This window comes from Scardinius erythrophthalmus (assembly GCF_964197995.2).
Source record: "Scardinius erythrophthalmus genome assembly, chromosome: 6".
NCBI lineage: Eukaryota > Metazoa > Chordata > Actinopteri > Cypriniformes > Leuciscidae > Scardinius > Scardinius erythrophthalmus.
This window is the reverse complement of record NC_138226.1, coordinates 22,559,825-22,582,522: the sequence shown is the minus strand read 5'-3', so window position 1 is coordinate 22,582,522 and position 22,698 is coordinate 22,559,825. Positions and strand designations below refer to the sequence as shown.

General features: G+C 38.0%; 1 protein-coding gene across 1 annotated transcript; it reads right to left on the bottom strand.

Moving 5' to 3' along the window:
• Positions 1-236: 236 nt before the first annotated feature.
• aff3 (AF4/FMR2 family, member 3) lies at positions 237-19,721 on the bottom strand. The gene is made up of 18 exons (XM_081368045.1): positions 19,547-19,721; positions 12,509-12,619; positions 12,013-12,046; positions 10,835-10,892; positions 10,212-10,263; positions 8,864-8,901; positions 8,284-8,476; positions 4,368-6,404; positions 4,127-4,242; positions 3,607-3,763; positions 3,107-3,240; positions 2,932-2,995; positions 2,414-2,550; positions 2,008-2,079; positions 1,826-1,919; positions 1,679-1,725; positions 1,380-1,573; positions 237-1,206 (listed from the first exon to the last, which is right to left on the bottom strand). The coding sequence occupies exons 1-18, from the start codon at positions 19,613-19,615 to the stop codon at positions 1,085-1,087; spliced, it is 3,729 nt and encodes a 1,242-aa protein (XP_081224171.1). The 5' UTR covers positions 19,616-19,721; the 3' UTR covers positions 237-1,084.
• Positions 19,722-22,698: the final 2,977 nt, after the last annotated feature.

Here is a 22,698-nt window from a genome sequence, read left to right as displayed (position 1 = left end):
ACTATGTAAGGAAAGTCATGCATTTATTTCCTTGGGTTTTCATAAAATAATATCTATGAAATCTTAATGTGCGAAGTCTCTGTTTATTTGTGGGCATGTTCTTTCAAAATAGAATCTTGATTTTCATTTCATTCCTTATGCTAAGGTCTGCTCAATTACACAATATCACTAATGGATTGCTGTGGTGTGCAATTCATCATCATCATCATTTACATATGACCAACACTACTACAATCTACAGTAAAAAAACACTTTAATTACAAAAGTCCTGATTATGTTTTTCATTCTTACAGTTTAAACTTTACAAGAATTTCACATTGCCATAAATAGTCTGGCACATGACTTTATGCTGGCTATTGAAAAACAGCACCAAAAGTTTACATGACACATGTAAAAAAATTCTGACTTATTGCACAAAGAACTTCATAAAAAAAAAACAAGAATCACATCCACAGATCTTAAAGACTTTGTGCATGCACTGATTTTGACATAAGAAGTTATGGAAGGCTCATGTAAAAAAAAAAAAAAAAACAGGGTTTAATGAACATTGGATGGATGCGATTTTAATCCAGTAAAGAGTTTTCGTCATAATTACATATAGAAAATAAAAAAGATTTTTAATTATTTCTGATATAAAAATGTGGCACATTTTGGAAAAGCAGCATTTGATGAATTAGCCGACAATGGTTCCTTCTCAAAACTTTCAGTAAGATTAGCATTTGTAAAGAAGTGCTAAGAATTGAATGACCAAGGTTATTTCAATTGGACCTTCAAATCTTGATTGCATAAAAGAAAACATTTTTACATAACATGACATGACACTGTCTCCTTGTATATTATGACATTTAATGCTCAGGAGAATGAAGTAACATAGGCATGTTTGCTTCTAAATACCATTATGATAACATGATGCCACATGACAACCTATGGCAGACAATTTTTGGTCTGGGCCTAAAAATAGTCCTGGCCCAAAATAAAAAAACCTCGGTCACAGAGTGCAGAAACGGTAAAATCGTTTGCTAATTTGGCTTCATAACATTGTTTCCACGTGATTTGTGGATCTTGAGAATGTCTGTACATGATATTATGATAGATTAGCACTGATCCGGATCCACTGCAGCCCTTGCCTGGTGTACTGGACGATGTGAGCCATACTGCTATGCAGAGTCAAGGGTCCAGTCAGTGTGTTCAGATAGTTGAAAAATTCTGGTGCGTGCATGAGAAAGAATAATTGAATTTTGAAAGTAGTTAAATTATTACTGAAATTCTCATTTATCAACAATAAATAAATAAATCAAATAAATGTTTTGTTCTAAGCAATTAAAATGGGCCCCTATGAGAAGCGCACAGTTTTTCTAAAAAACTGCACCAAAACTCACCCTTATTTTCCTTGGCCAGGGTGTCGGCCACCTCCCAGTACTCATAACTGTACAGGACACAGTTGGTGATGTTGAGGTGATTTGCTGCCATCTGGTGGATACGATGGGGAATGCTGATGACACTGCTGGGTGAGCTGCCTGTGTGAGATCCCATTATATTGACAGAACAAATAGAGGCAGGAGGTACAGTTCCCCTGTAGAAGCACAAATACAGATGTACTGACACTCAAACACAACAAAAAGGTTTCTCACAGTGGCTGAGTATATGAATTACAGGCCCAGCTATAATTAACCCTTACTTTCCAGCATCGTTCCAAGGGGGTTTGTGAGGTCCTTTTGGAGAACTCTAATAAAAGCATAAACAGAAACAAGTATTGGTAAATCTTTCAACAGGACAACTTAGTTGTTTTAACAAACTAGATGCATGATAATTGATAACGGCCTACCTTGAAGTAGTCCAGCAGAACTTTAGAGTATTTCAGAGCGTGGTCCTTTTTAAGTCTGAACATTTGCCAATAAAGAAGAGCAAGACAGCGGAAACTACAACCCAGACACAAAATGTGTGTTTTGTCAACAGACTTATAGTTGCAATACAGATAGTTGCAGATCTTTGTAGTGTTGTATTTACCACAGTACAGCGAGCTGTTTGTCTTCCTGGCTGGCTCCAGGGCCTGCATGACTCTTAAGTCTCATAGCGTATCTAATCAGCACAGAGAACATGTCAAATCAATACAGAGCTTCTGACATACATAGGGCCTTTTCTTGCCCTTTCTATTTTGGCATCAATCTTATTAATGTCCATTGACATTAACAAATATGTTTGCATTTTTTGTGGCTTGTTGATCTGTCACAGCACTAAATCTCACCCACATCTGATGGAGGTTAAATACAGTCCAGTCACAAGGAGCTACTCCAGTTTTCCATTTATAGATAAAGTCATGTGATATTTGGCCTAGTCAAAATGCTTTCCATGCTTAATTAATGCAGAAGACAAAAATAACAATAGAGAGGGTGAAAGAGAAACACTTAAACACCTTATGAGCTCCACAGTTTCAGCATACATGGTGTAGGGGGACTTGGACTCCAGCGGCCCCTCTTCCATGGCTTTACCACACTCCATGAAAGACAAAGCAGCATCCACATAATTCACAGCTTTTCCTAACTTATCCACCTGCAAACAAGGATAGAGAGGCAAAAGGGTAAATGAAAGCAGTTGGATAAATCAGATACAGAGCCAGGGATTCTCAACCTTGTTTTGGTCTGTGAATGATTTTTATGTTTGAGACCCCTGCTATTTAGAAAAACACTTCCTAGACCCTGGGTTAACATCCTTATTTGCATATTTGCGATATCAGTGTCATTGAGAACATTTCACACTGTACACGTTTGGCACCGGAATGCAGGGTTAACACCGCAAAAGAAGAGCAAAAGGGTTTCATAACCCCAGGTAACCCCACTTCTAAAACAACGATAACCAGGGGTTATGTGCAGTGTGAAAAGCCCATAAGAGTATTGTTTAGTGGCAATATGCATGTTCACAATGCTGTCATACCATTGCATCTGCTCGATGTTTCAACCTCTTGGCCTCATGCATGTAGTACTCAGCATGATGAGAGCTAACATGAGGGGAAGAAAAGAAAGATTAGGGGAGAACTATGGGAAGCTTTTCACCTCATACGCTGCATTATTGTTAAATGAAACAGAAGCATAAACAGACATGAACTCACACATCACTGATAGGTACGGTTCCTCTGTAGTGAAGAGGAAGGTTTGGGGGAGGAACCCGAGATCCAGAGAGAGGCTGTAGGCGTCCTGACACCCCTACGCACTCCACCTCTACCTTGGGCTGTGTCTTCTGGACCTGTTGAGACAAAGGTCCTGTTTCACTAGTGTATAATACATTTTCAGATTAGAGTCCTTGATTCTGGGTTCTTAAAAACATTAGTTCTTCTAAAGAACTAAATAATGAAAAGTTATTTGTGGAACTTTAACATTTTCTACTTTGAAATCAAGCTGTGAGATTCTTTGTGGAACTTTGTGGAAAGAAAGAAAGAAAGAAAGAAAGAAAGAAAGAAAGAAAGAAAGAAAGAAAGAAAGAAAGAAAGAAAGAAAGAAAGAAAGAAAGAAAGAAAGAAAGAAAGAAAGAAAGAAAGAAAGAAAGAAAGAAAAAGAAAATGAAAAAGAAAAAGAAAGCTTTTGTCTGTTGTGTGAGTGTTATTTTAAGAACCTGTGTTTTCTGTGCTGTTGAATCATTTTTTTCTGGAGGTGTGTGGTACTTCTCTGCATGCTGAGCTTTCACAGAGGGCTTTGAGAGCTCTGGTATGTCAGATGGAGGAGACAATGGGGACACTGGCCTCTTGGAGTAAAAGTAATCGTCCTGACATCTGCATACACAGTAATAAAAAGGACGTCATCAAAAAAGCATGAGCCATACAGTAAAGATCAGATTACGCATACATGTCCCAGTTGGCAAGAATAACAGCAATGAATTGAACTTTTCCATATGTTTGTATTTAGGCTTTCCATGATGTCCTTCAATGTGTAATTGTTTGTTGATATCCCAGTATACTATTAATATGCAATAGCATATACAGGTATGTTCTAAATTTCTGAATCAACAAAACAACACTGGAAAAAAAATAACACTTTCAGCTCATTCAATTTTTACCAAAACTGTATCTGCAAGGACAAAGCACTGATGTATAAAAGGAAAAAAGGTCAAATAAAGTTATTAGGTCTAAATATACCCGTTTTGTTTGTTGTCAGCGCAGGTTTCCTCAGTCTCATTATGGACTGACGTTGGAAGTCTATCTGCACGAGAGTGATTTCTCTTATTTTCTCTTTGAGCATCTCCATTCTCAGCCTAAGGCATACGGCAAAACATGCACAATCTTACATGTATGCCAGAAGACACCTCTCATATTCAACAGAACATGAAATTAAAAATTGTTTGAATTATTCAAATGTAAATGTTTTTTTCTTCCTCACTTTTCTTTTGCTTCTGCCATCTCCAGGCAGTTGGTCAGAGTGGTGCAGTTGCTTCATCGATGTCTTTTCTTTTGCCTTTCCCGATGACAAAGATAAAGATGAGGACTGTCTCTCAGTAATCTCATCTGCACTAGGGACTCTACCCAGAAGCGAGAGGTCTATCCTCACAACAAGTTTTCTCAGGCCTCGATGTGGGACGGTGGGGGACTTCTCAGATCGCCCGAAAGGAACCAGTGTGTAGAGTTTGTGCCTGCCCCGGACTTGTGTATCTGTCTCAGGGGTGCTTAAGCTCGAGCCGTGGGGGTGAGCACCAGTGCCTGAACCCTGTTTGTCATGCCTCCTCTTTGAAACTGTTTTTTGGTTTGATGTTGAATCTGCATGGACTTTGGTAACGTTCCGGGGTGGACTGGACTCAGAGTCTGATTCAGAGGAAGATGATGAGGACGATGAGGAGGATGAGGACGAGGAAGATGATGGACGAGTGGGCTTGACGACAGGAGTAGGCGAAGGTGGAGATAGTGGAGGAGAAGGACTAGAGTCTATCACATGAGGATGTGAGGGAATGTCCTCGTTGCTCCACCTTCTCTTCTTCCTCCTCTGCTCCTCAAGGTTGAGTCCGTTGCATCCCTGTTGAGCGTGATGCTGCTGGCTGTTGGTGTGAGGTCTCTGCTTGGGCTGCACCGCCTTCCATTCAGCTTCCTGCTCCCTCCTCTTTCTCCGTTTCCTTTCTCTTTCCCCTTCCTCAGTTCTCCTATCTTCCTCGTCTTCCTCTTCCTCAGAACTCCGAACCCAGCGGCGCCTTATTACCTGCTCTTCCGCCAGTATTCTTTGTCTCTGCTCCTTGCCAGTCGGCACCAGGGTCACTCCCTGGGCCTTTCCTCGGCTGTCCACTTCCCTCTCTCTCTCTCTAGGCTTTGGCTCTTTTTGGGAGTGCCCGGTTCTGGGCACCGGGGTGTCTCCTAGTTTGACCCTGGGCTTTGGGCTGGAACGCGGTTGGGTAGTCTGTTTAGATCTGGATTGCTTGGTATCTGGGAAAGATTTAGTCTTAGAGCTGTGACTAGATTGATTGTTGACTTCGATTTGGGACGAGTCCCTGGACTTTGATGAAGGACCACGGTCTAAGTTCTTTAAAGTATTGAAATAAGATGAATGGCCCGATTTGGAGGTTGAACTGTGGTTTGACGCTCCTGTAGGTTCATTGTTTCTGTGATTATGTTCAATACTATGGTCAGTTGTAGATGAGTGCCTGGCTTGTGGTTTTGGGCTAACACGTGGTCTTTGCTTCAATGAATGCTTTGTAATTGGGTTTGAAGGTGAGTTAAACCTTTGCTTGCTTGTGGATTCAGAGTTTTTGGATTCAGGCTTGTGTGTGAGATCTTTGTGTGACTTTTCTGTTAAGCTGTGTTTGGAATGATGGGGTTGTTGGGGAGGACCAGGTCTAGAGTCTTTGGATCGAGAGTCTTTGGATCTAAATTCCTTTCTCTGGTTGGAGCTATGGTCCGGTGGCACCCATGGCCTGACTTTGGGACGATGTGCTGGATTGGAGGCTGTTGGATGTGCAATATGCCTGGGACTTTCCTGTTGAGGTGACTGTACCTGAGGATATGCACCTTGGATAGGTACTGTGGTGGATGAGAAATTTAGACTGGGGCTTCTGGGAGGGTGCGGAAATAAAGGGCTTGGACTTCGACTCCCTCGGAGGCTGTCTCCTGGACTTGGGCACACACTTGGCACTGGGCTTGGCACAAGGCTAATTCCTGGACTGGGGCATGGACTGTATTCTGGGCTGGGACGAGGACTGTTTCTGGGGCTGTAGTCAAATTTTGGACTTGGGACCGGACTTTCACAAGGACTATAATCCCGTCTTGACTCAGAGTCTCTACCCCAGTATCTTCCAGGTGATGGTCCTCGGCCACTGTCAGATTTTGCACTATGTCGCTGTCCTCCTCCTGGGTCGTGGTCAGTTGACTGGTGCTTTTTAGGAACTTTCTCAAGCCACCTGTCCAGTTGCCACTGTGTGGATGGTGGACTCTCCGTCTGGACAGAGAAAGGACATGAGTTCAAGAAATAAATATCACGACATGATAAAAAATAATTTGTATTGTAAATATTTCTCTAAATATGAATTTGATCAAATAATGTGACAATATAAGTAGAGTGACCTAGATTACAAAACATGCTTGACAAGATTATGATTATTAGTGAATCCACTCTTTACCATAAACTCTTGACCACTGAGGTTGACAACACTATAAACGGAAATATATTCCAGAACCTCTTTAACAATGAGAAATTGATATATGTGACTGACAACAGTGAACATTTCATTCATATTAATAGTGGTGATGCGTAATCAATCTTAGCAATTATAGACTAATCTAAAGGATATTACAAAACTTCTAGCTAATGAACATCTCCACTGCTGACTATACTGGTGTAAAGTAAACACGATATGTGTGCAGAAGATTGCATAAACCCATATCTGAAACCCATTTCTATTTAATCAACAATGTGATTGTGAGAGCATGAGGAGAGAAAATAAAAAATGGCAATCGGAAATGATTAGCCTAAATGAATAAGAAACAGGAGAAAAGAGTAGTTATGTAAACAAGCCGGTGTGTCAGTGGGAGAGAGAGAAAAAGAAAAACAGGGGGTGAGAGGGTGAGCGAGAGAGAGAAAGAGGGCAGAAACACTGTGGAGATTCCTTAAACACTTACAAACCCTTTCTTTCAAATTCACACCATATTCACACCATAACAATGCCTGTTCAGTTCACTGCTTTAAAGTATTACAATCCAGAAGGCTGAAGAAAAAAGCTGCTTTAAAATATAAATACTTTATGACAATAGAATCACACTATAGAGTAATAAAGTGAGTTAACTATTGACTTTACAAAACATTTGAACTAATGCCACAAAACTAAGCAAATACTCACTTGATAGCACACTTAAGCTCCAGGGCAGACTGTGCTTTCCCTGCTTGCCTCCAGTAGCTGACCAGAGTTAATTTAAACTTTTACTCCTCCACTCAAACATTCCCCCTTCCCCTCTCTCTCTCTTTCCAGCAAAGACACTGCATCTCTTGTGCCCTTTTCCCACTGCCCCTCCCCTCAACCCCCCTCTACCTGGAACCGTGTGGCGTTTCCAAGCCGTCCTCCTCAGAGACACTACATGACTACACGTAGATGAAAAACACATGGTGTTCCCTCCTCCCTTCTCCACAGGTTCCAAATAGATGGCATGTTCAGTAATAGAGCCAGCTGTGTCACACAGACACCTTCATTCATATGGTGGTGTAGCCCTATGCTACTGGAGGTTTTAATCCCTCTTTCTGACGAACAAAATTAAGACCACAGAATAAAAATTTTCAAATGTAGCTGTTATAAGCTTAGGATTTTTCCCCCTGTGCTGTTTTAAAGGGAAAGTTCACCCAAAAATAAATATTCTGACATTAATTACTCACCCTCATATTGTTGCAAACTTTATTTCTTCTGTGGAACAGAAAAGAAGATTTTTTTTTTTTAATATGTTTTTTGTTTGTTTGTTTTCCCACACAATGAAAGTCAGTGGGGTCCATTGTTGTTTTGTACAGTCATACAGGTTTGGAACGCCATGAGGGTGTGTAAATCATGACAGAATATTCTTTTCTTTTTTGGGGTAAACTATCCCTTTAAGTTCTGCTTTATGTGATTAAATCAAGGGTGACGTGTAAAACTTCATATCTAGTTAGTCATCTGGGGCGCCACATGTTGACATGACACCCAGATCCTAAAGTCTCAGTGGCCGCCCCTCTACATTCCTCTCTCCAACCCCCACCCTCCCTTTCTACCTCATCTGCTAAAAACAACTACTGGAAAACTGAGGGAGTGAGGCAATGAAAAATAGTAGATTGTATGGCAAAAAATTTGTTAGTGTACCTCTGTGCTGCAGTTTAGGGTCCGCTGTTGGGTCGGTGTCCTGCACCGGCCGTGCGTTCCTGGGCTCGGGCTACGTGATCGCTGGCTGCTGCTTTCCCACTCGCTGGAGGGGTTTGATCCTGAAGACCCTGAGCTAGAATGTCTCACCCTTCCAACATGTGTGTGTGTGTGGTGCTGCTGCTGGCCTGACAAGCTGTCAGTCAAATACATGCACACAATGGATGGGGATTGAGAAGAGCACACACACTTATTAGGCCACACACTCAGATGCATTTACATGTACAACAAGCTTGAAAATCAAGTTCAGTGAAATTCCAAAATCCCAACAAGTATGCAGACTAAACCCTGACAAAATGCTTGGCCTACAAGTGGGTGTGTGTATTTGGGGGTTGAACATATTGAAAGGCCAAAAGAAACAGAGGCTGGTCTATCATTCAGCTGTCACATTCCACATATTCTGACCTCTTCAATATGTAATACACACATACTGACACATACAGAGACAAACACTGGCACATAATGAGTCTTGGTACAGCTACAAACATATAAAGCAGACAAAATATCACAAGCACACACTTACCGGTCATTATCGGCCCAGGAAGTTGTTTGCTCACTTCCCTGTTTAACAGTTAAGAATAAATGAGAGAGCTTTTTAGCTTGCAATCTTCAAATTCATGGTCACTACTAGAATCTTGACCAAAGCAAAAGCCACAGTCCTGCAGTAATGCCAGAAAGGTCAAGAGTCTGGTGTATTTTATGACTCAGACTGTTATGACTCATAAACCTGTAGTCCTGTGTAGAGATGGAGCTGGTGTTGTAGGGTAAATGACTGAGTCAACTACTGAACTCGCTACATGTTCAGTTCCGGCGAACCATGTCAAGTTCAGTAGCACAGATATGGAGCAGTGGCATTTTTATCAAGGAGGCAAGAAGGCATTGCTTCCTAACAATTTGTGTAGCAAGAGGTCATAATTTGTTTAAAATAACTCCTATGGGGGTTATGCGCAACAAACTTCCGTATTCTGTAAGCATCGCTTCTGGTTCAGGTCCTTTGTATGTGCTCAGTTAAATATAAAGCTTATGCATATGCAGATAGACATCGAAAAGCTTTTTATTTTTCTTCTTCTCACTAGCATTCGGATATTAAAATTGAACAAAGTGCCAACAATTAAAATAACTAACGAGGTTAGCTGATTTCCTTAAAAGTCCATATATATAGCTGTTCGTCCATACTGCTGTTAACACTTTCTCCAACAAGCGGATGTGACGATCCCTGTTTTCCTGTTGCTCATGTGACATTCGACATAAAGCCTATTGGAGTGAATGTGAGGGAGGAGCAGCTATAAAGTGTAGCACTGCATTCAACATTGATAATAAGAAGTGCTTCTTGAGCAGCAAATCAGCATATCAGAATGACATCTGAAGGATCATGTGACACTGAAGACTGGAGTAATGATGCAGACAATTCAGCATGGCCATCACAGGAATATTTTACATTTTAAAATGTATTAAAATAGAAAAGAGTTATTTTAAATTGTAATAATATTTCACAATATTAGTTTTCTATTGTTTTCGTTTTTTGGATCAAACAAATGTAGCCTTACTGAGAAAGCATGAGAGTTCTTTCAAAATCATTGAGAAAATCAATAAGAAATCTTTTATAATAAATAGTAGTATGTTAATATAAACATAAAAACGTATTATAGAATTAGTCATATACTTTTAACTTGGAGACATAAAAGAGGACTTTGCGAGAGCAATGCAAACACAGGTGACTGTGTGTGAATGCATTTCATAATGAATGAACAAATGAGCTAGACTGTGTTCAAAGCTAACAGTTACCACAAGCAGTGTAAGAATTATTGCTAATAATAGATGCTATCTGCTTTTTAAGCCGATTCCTTGAACAATCTTAATAGGCGCCCTACCTCGTCCTTGTCATCTTCGTCACTGCTGAGCTTCAGGTCATCAGCGAGCATGCTGGGACGGCAAAGGGAGAGTCGAACATGAGAGAATGTCACACTCACTTGACAGAGAGACTTATTCATTCTGCCAATCTGTAGAGCATCTGTGTGTGTACTAAATGTGTGAGTTTGCCTTGAACAGTTTAACCATATGAGATTGTATCACATTACAAGTTTTAAAGAAAGTAGTCATAAAAACTGCACTCTAATGTTGAACAGTGATATTATTTGATGGAAGTTTGCTGCTTCAGGGCTCTCTCCGACTGTGTTAACCTGCTCTGTAATTAGATACTAACTCACTAAAGTTTATGAGGTCAGTGAAGTTGGTATGGTGGTTAAAGACAGCAGAGATATAACACTGGCCTAACACTCCACATGAGGTTGGTTTTAAACAGCAGTTGGTCCAAAGTAGTTAAATTCCAGGAAGCCCAAAACATTTCTTACACGCTAATATGTACAGACATTCAACACTGAATTTGGTAAAGTCAATGGTTTATTATGTAATAAAGTTCAAAGGCAGAAGCAGTTCAGGCACAACCTGGTGCTTGGTTACCTAGGACAAATCGGGTGCTGTGCGCTGCACTTACGATTTATGAGGGGCCACGAGTGGACGTGAGGGCATCCTCATAGAGACACCATCCCTCACTGAGAGAGCCACAGGGAGAGAAATACATCAGCGTTATGGAGCAGAACGTAAAAACACTACTATATTAGTACATGTACAGCTCTGAACCATGTATATATGAAGCATGTATGAACATGAAGCAAACATCTTATTGCACACATTCACATTAGGAATGCACAATATATTGGTACCATATCGGTTTGGTATTAATCGATATTGAATAAATATTTGTCAATATTGGACATTTAACTTTGAATGTACATTATTATTTAAAATTTTGGGTAAGTAAGATTTAAAAAAAATATGAAGTTAATACTTTTATTCAGCAAGGACACGTTAAATTGATCAAAAGTGACATTTATAAAGTTACAAATGATTTGTATTTCAAATAAATGCTGTTCTCTTCGAACTTTATACTTATCAAACAATCCTGACATTTTTTTTTTATCATGGTTTCCACAAACACATTAAGCAGAACAACTGTTTTCAACATTGATAATAATAAGAAATGTTTCTTGAGCAGCAAATCAGCATATTAGAATGATTTCTGAAGGATCATGTGACACTGAAGACTGGAGTAATGATGCTGAAAATTCAGCTTTGCCATCACAGGAATCAATTACATTTTAAAATTAAAATAGAAAAGAGTCATTTTAAATTGTAATAATATTTTCCAATATTACTGTTTTTTTCTTCATCAAACAAATGTAGCCTTGGTGAGCATAAGAGACTAATTTCAAAATTATTTTAAAGACATACAAAATCCTACCGACCCCAAATATAAAAATATAAAATTTCCCCAATATTGACATTGTCTAATGCTCATAAAAAGTTAATCTTCAAAACACTAATAATTTACCATTGTTAAATGTAATCTTTAGTAAATCTCAAAATAAACATACATTTTTCATATTGTACTTTACAGTGTTGTGATGCCTAAATTCACTTGTAGCATTCAAAATGATTGACTTTAGTTTTTAGGATTTTTTCTTTTTTTTTTACACAAAATAGTAAATAACATTTAACAGTTATCGGTTAGCTGTTAACATGAAAACAGCTTATCGGTATAAATCCAAATTTTAATATTTAAGTGCATCCCTAATACCAATAAAAAAAGACACATCAGTGTAGCATGTTTACCATGTCTGTGTCGTGAATTGGGCAGTTTTCCCTCCTGAGACAGATAAACAGAAAAAATGAATCAGTCAAATCAACACATATACAAACAGCATCTTGTCAAAAAACAGAGGGGTGAATTCACTAAACAGTTACTAAACTCAAACAAACATTCGCCAAACCCTGTACCTTATTCAATATTCGAATTCCAGTTTAACCAGGTGTTGTTATGTTCAGGTGCACTTTTGGCATTTTAAACAAGTCGACTCTGGGTTGTAGTGGTGAAGAGAAGCTGTACAGTCCCTAGAACTGGCATGCATTGTGCTTGGAGTATTGTTAGCTGATTTGCATAATTTCTTTAGTGACTCTGGTGCTAAAACAACACGGATTTATGAGTTTATGAGTGTGTGCAAATAAACAATGGAAGTGTAATACCCTGCAGGGAGAGAAAGGAGGAGAGAAAAAGAGATAAACCTACAGAGACAGAGCAGAGGTTGTGCCTTTGGTGAATTGATCACACTTGCCTGCAGTCTGTAATAAACCCTGTGCGTACCTTTGAGTGCGAGTACAGCAAATGCTGGTTGCTCCCTTCCCCTGCGGGCTGCTGGTAAGGCCAGGACTGGGTCATGTCCTATGGAGAGATGAGAGGACAGAGGCTAAAGGTCAAAATGACTTAAAAGTTTGGAAAATTAGCATTTAAAGTTAGGTTCAGGATTATTATATCTAACTGCCTGAAATGTCCTCAGATGATGGCCTCCTGAAATGTGTCTATATCTACTGACTAAGAAGTTTTTGGCCAATAAAGGCCATTATATCAAAGGGGATTTCCAGTGGCTGTGATGGTGTTGATGCATTTTGCATCTTTAGGAACTCTTAAAAATTCAGCCACTTACTCCGGTTACTTCCAAATCGGTATGATTTTCTCTCTTCGGTGGAACACAAAAGAAGATATTGTCCATACAATGAAAGTCAATGGTCACCAAAACTGATTGGTTACTAACATTCTTCAAAATATCTTCTTTTCTGTTCCACAGATGAAAGAAAGTCATACAGGGTTGGAACAAAATTAGGGAGAGTAAATGATGACAGAATTTCCATAGATATAATGTTATCATAAAATACCTTCTATTTTCCCCCCAGAATGCATTAAATAAAATAAAATAAAAAAATCAAATATATCAAAAAACATAAAATAAAGAAACGAATCAAAAAGTGAAACTAATCGAACATCACTCATTAAGATTTCTGCTGAAGCTCTTCACTTTTTCCAGAAGTAAGCCTAAGGTTTCATTTCGATCCTTTCTTACTAAAGAGTCATTGTTAATTCAGTGAATGACCTAACACTGGAGAGTTCATGACCTTCTGATGAAGAACCTGTGGGTTTGTGGAAGTTTTTGGCAATTCTCATAATGTGTGTGTTTAAATCAATTACTCAGTAAAAAGTTTATTGTGTAATCTGTGCCTGTGGTTGTTTTGGTTAGAGTGGGTGTGGGGTTGTGTGTGTGTGTGTGTGTGTGTGTGTGTGTGTGTGTGTGTGTGTGTGTGTGTGTGTGTGTGTGTGTGTGTGTGTGTGTGTGTGTAGGTGCAGAACAGGAAGCAGTCTGTGAAAAAGGCCATGAGTTTTCTACTCTGTACAGCATCTGATTGGTTACAAGCTGAAATGTAATGCTCATGGACTGATGTTCATTTATCTGAGTGTAAAACATTCAGTCAGAACTGTGTCATTAAAGTTGCACAATCTTTTTATTTTTCCTGTTTTTGAATAAATTATACATGGCTGACTGCTAAAAGAAAAATTGATAAATTATTGTTTTTTTGCAAGGTTCTGCATAGATCCAACATGACTGCCATTTTAGCCAGTGAAACATACACACAAATAATACACAGTGTTTACACTTTTTGGGGAAAATCAACCTAATAATGGCATACTTAAAGCTAGGGTGTGCAGTTTTGTAGTGGCATAAGATTCCACACTCCCTTCAGAGTGTCTCCAAATCCACGCCTCCTTCAAAACACATGAACGCACACAACCAGAGTCTGCAAAGCGAGATATGACGTTAAATTACCTCATGTCTCAAAGCACAGAATATTACAATAATAATGAACATAAACAACTTATTTACGGTCACTGTTAGAACTCAAAGCGGTTTTGTAAAAGTGTGGAATTCGAAATTACAACTTGTACTGAATTTTCTGAAATCGCCTATTTGTACCACCTTATTGCCGCAGATTCATTTCGGCATTAATTATGTTGCCATAGAAATGCATTAATCAGAGTTTGAGGACGTGACCAGCTCTAGGTAGAACAGCAGACGGGCCCCACTGACTTCCATATGGTCCATCAACTGTTTGGTTAACAACAATTTTTCAAAATATCTTCTTTTGTATTCAGCAGAAGAAAGAAACTCATACATGTTTGGAACAACTTGAGGGTGAGTAAATGATTTTTGGGTGAAGTGTCCATTTAAGAGTTAATAAATGGGTCAAGTGCAGCACATTTCAAGTCACAACAAACAACAGTGGCCTTTCACTTTCAAACTATTAGGATAAACTCCACAAGGTCTTCAACACAGACTGCTAAACTACTTTTAGTAGAACTGTAGAATATCAACATATGTGACCCTGGATCACAAAACCAGTCACATGTCGCACGGGTATATTTGTGGCAATAGCCAACAAATTATCGATTTTTAATTTCTGCCAAAAATCATTAGGATATTAAGTAAAGATCATGTTCCATGAAGATATTTTGTAAATTTCCTACCGTAAATATATGAAACAATTATTTTTGTGAGTGAATGCAGCACAATTGCGAACATAAATGGACAACTTTAAAGGCGATGTTCTCAATGTTTCCATTTTTTTTTGCACCTTCAGATTCCAGATGTTCAAATAGTTGTATCTCGGCCAAATATTGTCCTATCCTAACAAACCATACATCAACGGAAAGCTTATTTACTCAAAAAAAATCTCAAAAACAATTGACCCATGTGACTGTTTTTTTTTTGGTCCAGGGTCACATATTGAAAGTCTTCTAATGAACGAGGATATTTTTAGAAAACATACATTATACACATCAATAGTTCTTCCTAGCCTGTAGCAATATTTCAAAAACACACTCCTCCCTCCAGAGCATAACTCTTCCACCTTTCCACTCTTTCACCTGCTTCATTATCTCTCTCGCCACCATCAGTCACTAAGGACTCATCTCTCTCCTCCAACAACAAGGCTTCCCAGGTGAACCTGAAACTGCTTCTCTCTCTCTACGCATGTCTATTTAGATGCTTTAAAACAACCAGAACCAGTATAGGCTACAACACATTGTAATAAAACAACTTACTTTTCACATTGATTTTTTCCTTCATTAAAAATATTACGCATAAATGAATAGCCTAGCCCTTTTTAGAGATATTTAAAAGAATAAAATTAATTGGATTAAAGTTTGATTAGAAATCAGTAAAAGTTGTTTTTACATGGAGCTGGGATGCTGGGAGTTTTCAGGAACTCCCACATTATTGGCCATTTTCTGTTGTGGAATATTTAATCACAGCAGACTGTGAATTTTACATTTTTACAGCAGAAACAGTAAACTGACAACAGGCTTAGGCACATACACACTCATGCTTGCAAAGACAACTGTTGTGCTCTTTCTAAAAATACCCATGACCACAACACCAGCCCTGGGAAGACTTGCACATCTATACATGTGCTTGTTCACCTACACATAATTCAGACTAATGTTAACAGACCGACATGAGAAATGCAGCACTGTCTGCACTGTACTGACTACTGAGATAATTCCACACATTAAGTTCAGCACAATGCACATACAAGGCTATTGCTTATCAAAACATTGACACTAAATGCCCTCATTTACATTTACTAAAATTTCAACCCATGCAAAACTGAGGGAAAGGGTGAAGTGGACACACAAACAGCAATAGACTTAATAAATGATCATGAGACATCAATAAGAAAACATGCATGTAGTACATATGCCCTTTGATTTCAAAGTGCATACTCTTTCTCTCAATGGAAACCTGGTAAACAAACAAATAAAGCATGATATATAAGGAACATAAGATTACTTGAATATAATTTTATTTTATTGTGATTTCTTGATCTTAATATACAGAACTGTATTTTTTTCATCACAATCAGAACCACTGACTTGAACCACAGATCTGAATCTGTACGATCTGCACAAGTATTTTCCCTCCAAAAAACAAAACAAACAAAAACTGCTGCATTTCACAGCTGTCATTTTAAGGTAAGTTGTCTGTTCTCAGCAGATGCATGAATTATTGTTCAGTTGGATAGCACCTAAATTACTTGTACCTAGAAATATTATAGTAATTCAGTAGTACTCTTACTAATTCAGTAAATGATCAAGCAGTGTCATTTAGTATGCCAACCCAGAGCTAAACTGCAAAAATAAATTGTAGACAGACAATTCAGATGAAATACACTCAACTTTAATGCTTACCAAGAGAAATATTAAATGCCACCAATCCTTTTTTTTTAGAGATCACCATATGATCTTCCCATGCCAATGTACAGTTTAAGTGTCAGGGTGAGTGTGTCTCTTGTAGTATTTTTACAGATAAGAAACACTATGGTGCTTTTAACCAAATACTTAAGTGCAGTTATGCATAAGCATATTGTGATTCCAAGGGCAATTTGTCCCCAGTCTGGATTAGAGCTGCTGGGATTATTTCATTTGAATATTCCATTAGCATTTAAGGATGTATTTTGAATGGAAGTGACACTGGGATTTGCAGTAGAACCAATGTGTTGGAAGAAAAACCAGTAGCTCAAATAAAATAAAAACAAGTTAGGCATAATGTGAAAGCTGATGTATGTATCTGAAGGGTTTTATCCTGGAGGGGTTTATTTTGTGTAAATGACTATGGAAATGACTATGGAAATGTTATCATATTTGTTACATGAAATATTGATTTGAAATTATGCCGTTACAGATTTTACCGGCTGTTATATAAAACATTTTAATAAAGATTTTTTGCGATTGACCAATCAGAATCAAGCATTCCAGAAAAATTTGTAATAAGTAATGAATAATTGACGAAGGGCCATTGAAATATTAGAAAAATAATGCACACCGAGGTGGTAATGCCGTTACACCTCGGGTGTGCATTAGGCTATATTTCAATAATTCAACAGCCCAGAGTCAATTATTCCACTTATACTACGGTTACCACATCTAAAAACAATTGTTCAGATGTTGTATTTTAAGACATTTGTCAGGTTTTTGTCCTTAAAATGCTCTTGGGTGTAGGATTTAAGCATATAATCCCAAACCTCCGTTGCTAATTCCAAAACATAATTTTAGAGGAGACCTGAGCCACTGATAGCAGTCTAATGAAGTTATTAATGCAGTTACTGAGAGAGAGAGAGAGAGAGAGAGAGAGAGAGAGAGAGAGAGAGAGAGAGAGAGAGAGAGAGAGAGAGAGAGAGAGAGAGAGAGAGAGAGAGAGTGAGAGTGTGTCTCTCAACAGTGTTCAGCAGCAGCGTCTCTACTAATAGCGAAACTGTAAGTTTGTCTGCTTCAAGAACAGAGCCGTTATAACATTGCTAGTGAGAAATGTCATGTCTTTTAAGTTCTTAAACTATTTTACTGATAAAATCATCAGAGCAGCGCTGACAACACGTTTCTGTGCGAGTTTGTATCCGTACTGTATGTGCATGTGTTTAAGTGCGAGAGAGCGCCGGGATAGAGTATGTGCTGTCCATACATAATAAAATGTAATTTTCTGGCACAAAAAATAGAAATAATTTGTCATTTCTATCCTATTGTTTACTATATTTATTTGCTTGGTCAGTGTCATTGTGGGTTTTGGCTCTTTTGCTGTTATAGGCTGTAAACCTTTGAAATAAATGAAATCATTTGACGAAGTGAACTGAACTACTTTAGTGTGTGTTTCCCTAAAAATAATTGCACACCTTAGAACGTTCATCAACCAATCAGATTCAAGCATGCAACAGCCCTGTAGTAGTATGAATTATTGTGAATGGTGTACTTTATGACATTCCAATATAGTTAATGTGCAAGAATTAAATTAAAAGCATTTTATACTGTTGCTTATATTTATAGAAAAATGTCCCAGATATCTATAAGAAAAGAATGCTCCATATCTGTGATTAATATAATTAATATAATATAATTAATCTGAATAAATGCTGCACAGTTGACATCTGCATATATCTGCAGGCGACTGCCATTGTGGTTGCCTGCACACATGCACTTGTCTGAACTGAAGTGTTCCCAAAAGCTCTCAGTGTAGGGGCTGACTCACACACAGCTGTAGGAAATTGTTATGTATATTTTGATGATCCCTTACTTTTTTGCTTTATTACAAGCCTCCTCCACAGCACCTGTTTCATTACTCTCAGAATGACTGAGAATGAGTCATCTGTGGAGCCTGTGTGTTTGCATGAGTGCAGCAGTGAATGAGTGTCGGCTACGTGTGTGTGAGAGAGAAATTCCCAAAGTTTAGCAGCTTAACTGAGTGTATTTAACCTTACTCACTTAGTAGGCTACTGGTCTTCTTTGCGCCCTCGGCTGCTCAGACTGATCTTCGACTCTCTTCTCCCAGGTTGTTTGTGTTTTAATTACTATTATTCTCACATTTGCGTCAATAAATATTAGTACAAACGAGTTCTAGTCAGAGAGAAGACAAAATCCCCTTGATGCCACCGGGTCTCTGTGGAGTCCAAACTGAGATGCTAAGGCGAAGAGATAAACATGATGTAACAACAGGAGAGGCAGGTGATGATTGCCTTGATAGAGTGAAGAAGCTCTCCAGAGTGACAGAAGAGGAAGTAGTTTTTTAAATTTTGAATTTGAATGTTTCGTACCATCTAATCAACGCTGAGCTCGCCACACAGCAAAACCGAAAACACCAAGATGCGCTCAAAGGTATTCACACCGGAAAACAGTTCAACTGACAAAACCATAGAGCATCACATTTCAGAAGTTCTGTACAGTGTAGGCTGCACAGAGACATGACAGCGCACGATTCTAACTAAGTTACGGATTTTTCAAATGTTTATTGTTCCTTATTGAGCACTATACCTACATATATTAAAACATTTCGACGGCCACAAAAGTTAGTCAGGTCGCCTATTTTACCTAACGTTAAAAAGCAGCTCGCGATGACAAATCGTGTCCACCTGAGGAGGTAACCATAGTAACAGTACGCTGCTCGTGTAGCCTACATAACTTTACTTTTCGCGAGGAGCATCGGGCGAAACATTGACAAACATAAACACAGCCATATATTCACATATCACAGATACAACACAACAAGCTGGGCTTTGTTTAAAAAGTTTAAAGATAGTTGACATTTGGCGAAAAAAAAAAAAGGTTGCGCGAGACTGCATCATATTTTCTACAGATTAATAATAATAATAATAATAATAACCACATTAAATATATAAGATAACACCACCAAAAAGTCTAAATCAAATTGGCTAGTTATGTTTTTGTTTCTACCTGAAAAACAAAAGAACTAAAAGCATAGTTTAATTTGACACTAACCTGGGATGCGTGCTGAAGCATGAAACAAACACTTGCAAGTTTTCCCTTACTTCCATAAATGGTAGGCATGTTGAGGTCGATTGTTTAATTGTCCATTTTGGCAGCTCCAGAAGCGCAGCACTGCGCACCGCACGAGCGTCAACAGGTCACGCATCAGAGGCACGGTCGGTTGTGTGGAAGCACGCGATGGGCGGAGGCTGATGTACAGACGTTGAACTCGGCGTTCTCACCTAAACATCGCGTCAGAGCGCTATGACGGCGATCAACGAAGGAAGATGCTCGTTCAGACACTCCTGCGTAAGCAAGAAGGGAGGAGGGAAACAGTCACCGAGAAGCTGAAGCATAAAATTCCTCTGGGAATACAAATAAAACAAGCAAAAATCATTTCTATCTATCTATCTATCTATCTATCTATCTATCTATCTATCTATCTATCTATCTATCTATCTATCTATCTATCTATCTATCTATCTATCTATCTATCTATCTATCTATCTATCTATCTATCTATCTATCTATCTATCTATCTATCTATCTATCTATCTATCTATCTATCTATGACAACAAAAGCTATGCTGCATGTAATTGTAAGGGAGTAGGGAGACTGATGATTTTCACAATGCAAACACTTAAAATTAGCTTATATCTCTTAAGATGATGGAGGTTGGATCGTGATACATACCCACATAACAGGATTAGGCATGAAATGATTTCCCCTGAATCTCCAGATGTGTGCTGATAGATATAATAACCTTGTGTTGCTCACCACCATACTCTTCACACTCCCAGATCTAGTTGTACATCTCAACCCCCCACATTGCTTCATACCTTTCACTAAAATGAAAGAATAAAAAAAAAAAAATGCAAACACAGCCGAACAGAATATGAATGCATCAGGAGACAATTTATGGTGATGCTTAGGTAGACACACTTTCCCTGTATCATGTGAAACAAACAGGAGACTAAGAATCCCCAAATTACCCTTACACCTTCTAGGCATCCTGATTTGTTGTATTCCAAAAAAAATTATGTATTGTTTTTTTTTTTTGTCAGACATCTTCTATATATATATATATATATATATATATATATATATATATATATAGAAGATGTCTGACAAAATAAAAACAAAAACCGAATACATAATTTTTTTAATATAAAAATATATATATATATATATATATAAATATATATAAATAATAATAAAAAAATGGCTGCTATAATTAAACCTATAATAAATAAAAAAAATTATAAGAAAATATGAGTGGTGCTTGTCTGCAAAGATCACCGGCACCGCCACAATGCCATGGGGTTGTTAGGTGCATGTGATTTCTGCCTTACTGCAATATATTGTTTATATGTATGAGATAAAGATAGCTTCATTGTACGTTTATGGAATAAATTCCATTCATCCATGTTATCATCCATTAGATAAATAAGTCAGATTGCTAAAAGTATAACTTGCCAATCAAGCTGCATGGTTTGAGTTGGTTTGCAACTTTTCTTGCATAAAACAGTGTTTGTCTTTGGCATGGTTGTGACAGAAATGCCCCAGATGCTGCGGATCCTTCTTGCACAGTCGTGGTTTCATTACTCAAACAGAGCGCTCTTCTTATGACCTCTCAGTCATTAGACCAAATCACCCTCATGAAGAGAGAGAGAGAGCCACACCTGGAGGAAGAAAATAATCAAAAATAGATTGAAACTGAGAAAAAGCAAGCAGTGTGTGAGAGAGAGGCAGTCTAGAGAAATAAACCAATAAATCTGAGTATTATAGCATGCAGTATTAAAAACACAAATCACACATAACATGCAAAATTGAACTAAAATGAATCAGTGAAGCCTTTTTTTTTAAATCTAAAGCACTTCAGAAACATATGACAAAAGGACATGCTTGTGTTTGAGAGTTTAAAGACTCAATGTGTGTTAGAATATTTTATGAATTAGTTATTATTGCTCCTACACAAAAGAGAGCAGTTGAGCGAGACATGTTATGTTAAATTGTAGCAATAAACAATTACAGCCTTTTCTTTGTGTATTTTATACACTGAACTGTATTAAATGTACCATTGAGATGGGTAATAACATAGACTGCTCTCATTAGCTTATTACTTTACAAGGCTATTAGCGCAGATGGTGTAAGATGGTGACATTAAGGTATTTTACAAACACACACACTGATTTTATTTTTACTTTAAATAGGCAAAGGAAAACAAAAAGGACAAGACAACCAGAGTGAGTAACTACTTCAATGTAAAAATGAATCAATATGTTTAAAGAAATGAAAAAGTGGAGAGGGTCCACCTGCGTGCTCTGGGAGGAAATCATAGCTGGGGCATCCTTGGTTACTGCTACTTGAGATGGTGGGTCTGGGGGATTGTGGGTAGTCCCATGGCAGGCCTGTTAAGACATGATGTTTTGCCCTTCCAGCCACAGAGGGGTTTCTTCTCTTCTCCTCTGACTCTCGAGATGAGCACTAAACCTCTACCGGTATCCATGGTGACCCACTGGGAACTCAGATTCCTCAAGGTAGCTCACCAGATGATTCAGGAGGGAGCAGGAGTGAGTGGTAAACTGGAAAGGAAAAGTGGTGGTTTATGCTATCAATCCAATATAACTAGTGAACTTTTTGCAGAGATGTGATGTTTAAGTTCCACCCACATGCTGACAGATTATACTTTGTTACTCTGACTGCGCCAGTTTACTGTTACGCATTACTCAGAGCTTGTTCATTAATAATTTGGAACTAAAGGTCGCATCCAGCAGACGCACTGAGTTGGTCATGGTTTGTACAAAAGTATCAGGCAGCACAACTGTTTCAACATTGATAATATTAGGAAATGTTTCCTGAGCAGCAAATTAAAGCATATTAAAATGATTTCATAAAAATCATGTGACATGAAAATTCAGAAAAAATGTGAAATTGAAAATTCAGCCTTGCCATTAAATGATATATATATATAATATATATATATATATATATATATATATATATATATATATATATATATATATATATTAAATAGAAAAAATATTTTATTTTGTAATACTATTTCACACTATTACTGTTTTAACTGTAGCCTATTTTTAATCAAATAAATGCAGCCTCTAAGCATAAGACTTTTTTCAAAAACAATTAAAGAAATCTTAAC

Excerpts from the sequence above, each read along its gene's own strand:
- aff3 (XM_081368045.1), bottom strand. The coding sequence starts at position 19,615 with ATGCCTACCATTTATGGAAGTAAGGGAAAACTTGCAAGTGTTTGTTTC. Across the intron at positions 10,893-12,012 it reads CAATTCACGACACAGACATG|TGAGGGATGGTGTCTCTATG; the intron begins GTAAACATGCTA and ends TGGCTCTCTCAG. Across the intron at positions 1,574-1,678 it reads CCTTGGAACGATGCTGGAAA|GGGAACTGTACCTCCTGCCT; the intron begins GTAAGGGTTAAT and ends GTGCTTCTACAG.